The sequence below is a fragment of the Mastomys coucha genome, unplaced genomic scaffold, assembly GCF_008632895.1.
Source record: "Mastomys coucha isolate ucsf_1 unplaced genomic scaffold, UCSF_Mcou_1 pScaffold21, whole genome shotgun sequence".
NCBI lineage: Eukaryota > Metazoa > Chordata > Mammalia > Rodentia > Muridae > Mastomys > Mastomys coucha.
Genome location: NW_022196904.1, coordinates 93187120 through 93190585, shown reverse-complemented (window position 1 = coordinate 93190585; position 3466 = coordinate 93187120). Strand labels below are relative to the sequence as shown.

The 3466-nt window shown below is 38.9% G+C and overlaps 1 protein-coding gene across 1 annotated transcript in view; it reads left to right on the top strand.

Moving 5' to 3' along the window:
• The window catches only part of LOC116101324 (tripartite motif-containing protein 30A-like), an 18720-nt gene extending 15652 nt beyond the window's left edge, over positions 1-3068 (top strand). Inside the window, exons 3-4 of the mRNA XM_031384914.1 lie at positions 1765-1995; positions 3057-3068. Of these exons, the coding sequence (XP_031240774.1) occupies positions 1765-1995; positions 3057-3068 (243 nt within the window). The remainder of the gene's footprint in view (positions 1-1764; positions 1996-3056) is intronic.
• The last annotated feature ends 398 nt before the right edge of the window (positions 3069-3466 follow it).

Here is a 3466-nt window from a genome sequence, read left to right as displayed (position 1 = left end):
ATGTTAAATCTTTAATATATAAAGCTCTAGTCGTTATGGGATTCCCATGAGGGGGGAACATGTGTGTCTCTGTGTCTATATGCACTTCTTGTGTTCTTTCTTTACTCTGTTACTGTTCCTTACATGCCACTTTGATTCCTAACAAAAGAGAGAAAGGATGTGAATCTGGACAGGAGGAGAGGTTTTGGGAAAACCATAATCAGAATATATTGTATGTGGCTAGAGAAATGGTTAAGCAGTTAAGAGTACTGGCTGCTCTTGCAGAGGTCCAAAATTAAATTCTCAGCAACCACATGATGGCTCACAACCATCTGTTATGGGATCTGATGCCCTCTTCTGTCATGCAGGCAAACAAGAAAGTAAAGCACTCATATATGTAAAAGAAGAAGAAAATAGAAAGAAAGAAAGGAAGAAAGAAAGAGAATGTGTTTTAATGATGCTTTAAAACTATTGATTGAAAATCTATTTTTAGTGGAAGAAAAAGTTCTTAATTAAAAAAATATGCAATTAAAAAACTGAAAAGGAAAGATAATTTTCATGTGGTTAGTCTTATAGTGTAAGCTTCAGTCCCAGAGATCTGGCTGCTGATTTTGAAGGTTCTCTGAATTTCAGGAGTATGCTTGTCTACACCAAAATTCCAGGCCAGCCAGGGCTATACAACATGATCAAGTTTTTTGAAAAATGTGCAGGTGTCAAATGAAACAATGTAGGGGCATATGATAAAACTGTATACTTTCATGAAAGATGAGAAAATTTAAAAAACACTCTCAGTTCTCTGATGCTGGATTCAAAGTAACAGAATTTTACTTGGTGAGATGATTGACTAAGAGAGATACCTGTGTTTCATTTATGGGGTTTGTGTGCATATAATACCAGAATCAATTGAGACATAGACTTAAAATTTACATACTTTATGTACTTAAATATTGACATAAGTTTTTAAAAAGAGAACAGTACGAGGCTTCCTGTCTTCTCACAAGAGTTTCTTGGCCTTTGCTTAGGAACAGCAGTCCTACTAATCACACAACTTGACTCTGCTACAATTCCTTTCTCACAGGAGAAGCTGCATGCAGCTCTGCAAAATCTGAAGGAAAAGGAGAGAAGGTGTGCTGAATGGTGGAATGACCTTCAACAGCAAAGAACTGACTGGGAGGCAAGTGGGGACCCTTGCTAAGGGAGTCAACCTGATGCCCAGGAGGGACCTGGGAAAGAAGCTCCTGAGGTCTTACTTTCTGGGAGCTGATGAGGCCAAGAGGCCCTGATTTCTTCTCCTTACTAGTTCCCCTAGAGTTGGAGATGCAGAGTCAGTGTATCACACATGAGCTGGGCTCTGTGAGGAGCTGACAACATGGAGGGTGCTTGGACAGGATGGCTGCTGAGTCCTACTCCTGTGGTGCCTTCGGAAACTCAGAATTTGGGGAAGATGCTTGGGAACAGGCCACAGTTCTATTCCTGGAGTTGAGCTTCCTCAGGGGTTCAGAGATGAAATGAGGAATATGCAGGCAGGCACAAGTATCTTAGGCAGCTGAATAAAAAAAGAGCCACATCCCATTTAGGCTCAGGTGGCCTTGGTAAAGGTGACCTTACGTTTTTGTTTTGAAATGTTGTGAACAAACATTAAAAGAAGACACATGGTTCCCTAAGATTCCCTTCCTTTTCCTAAGCCCAAGTCCCCGTGAGAGCACCCCATCCAGAACAGTATTTCCCTATCACTGAGGCCCATTTTGACAGACTGAATTCCTCTCCCTTTTCTTACCCTTGAAGAACAAAATACAGAAGGATGTAGAATATATTCAGGTAGAGTATAAAGGACTGAGAGAGCTGCTGGACTCCATGGTGAATGAAAAGCTGTGGAAGCTGAAGAAAGAGAAGGAAGATGTTGTGAAAAGGCTAGAAGAGTCTGAAAATGAGCTGGTGCAGCAGAGGCAGTCGGTGAGAGAACTCATCTCATATATGCAGCATCAGTTGGAGCTCTCAACCATGGAAAGGCTTCAGGTAAGACTGCAGGAGGTCTCAGTGTCTGACAGTCAGCGGACAGGAAGCCATTGTCCTCCCTCTCTGCTGCTGTGGTCTTCCTGGTGATGACAGTGAGCTCTACCTGAAATCTATCCTGGATCAGTTACAGAGGCAGGAGGGATTATTGCCTGCATGAATGCCAAGGGGAAACTATTTTAACTGGTTCATCAATAACTTATCAGAACTGAAGCTAAACCTTGGAAAGACTATCTCCTGCCTCATGAGTATTACTACCCTGCTCTACTGCTGAGCATATGTGAAGCACGTTTTCAGCCATTAAGTTAGTTACTTGTCCAGAATTTGAAATTAGTAGAGTTCACTTCTCCCTCTCATAATTTGAGACCTTACTGTTACTGCCTCTGAGTCTAGTGGACCGGGACACTGTTGGTGGAGGTGTCATCTAAGAACTCAGAGAATTTTCCCTGACATTGTCTCCCAATTACTGATAGGAAAGGTGTCTCTTCTTTATCTATGGGGGTAGCAAATTTGTAGTATTTGATCTCTATCACATTTTTTGAATAATTCATTTCAAAGTCATAGTCTGATAATGAATAACTCTGTAGGAATGTTCCTTTTATCTGAATTATCATCTTGTAGACCTTGCTGGTTCTAGAAATTCTTCATAATACTTTCATTGCTTCTTTTCCTATGTGTTATTCTAATTATAATTGAAAACATTCATAATACATAGAATTGTGCATCTATATCTAAAATGAGCTAATGAACAGAACTATAGCCTATGCACTTCATAATTCTGAAATTGTATCTCTTGAATAATGACTCTGATCATTTTTCTGTGCCTCCAGCCCCTGGTAACCCTATTATAATATTTACAGTTGTGAGACACAATATATTTCTGTGACACATATTTCAATAACATCATTAAGTCGGCTTTTTTCTTCAGTTTCCAGCTGAGTGCATATAACAAATTCTCTGAATTCAGAAAAGTTACCAGATGACAATGTGTTTTGCTTTTAAATGCCTAATATTTTAATATGTGTGCTGATCATATAATTTTTATCCATTCATCTGTTCATTAGTCCTCCAATTGAACGCGCGATTTTGTCTATTACACTAACGACTCATTGGACATAGACATACTGAGTTCTCCATGAGAACAAACTTGTGCATCAGAATTCAGTTCTATATAGAATAACTACTTCTCTCACAAAATTCTTTTTACTATGGAATCTATTTTTGTTTCTTTATGTTATATAAAATAACTAAATATGCGATAGCCTGTGATCACAGAACTTCAGAGCTTCTAATATACAGAAATTTAAAATATATATATGAGCAGATTACAATAATGAAAAGAAAATATAGACTTTCTACCCTAGCTCAAGGTCTACTAGTTCATACTTTTTACTCCAACAGCTAGAAAAATGCAAATTAACGTTAGGTGGGTTCAAACCCAGCCTGTCCTACATAGTGAGCTGCAGAACAGCAC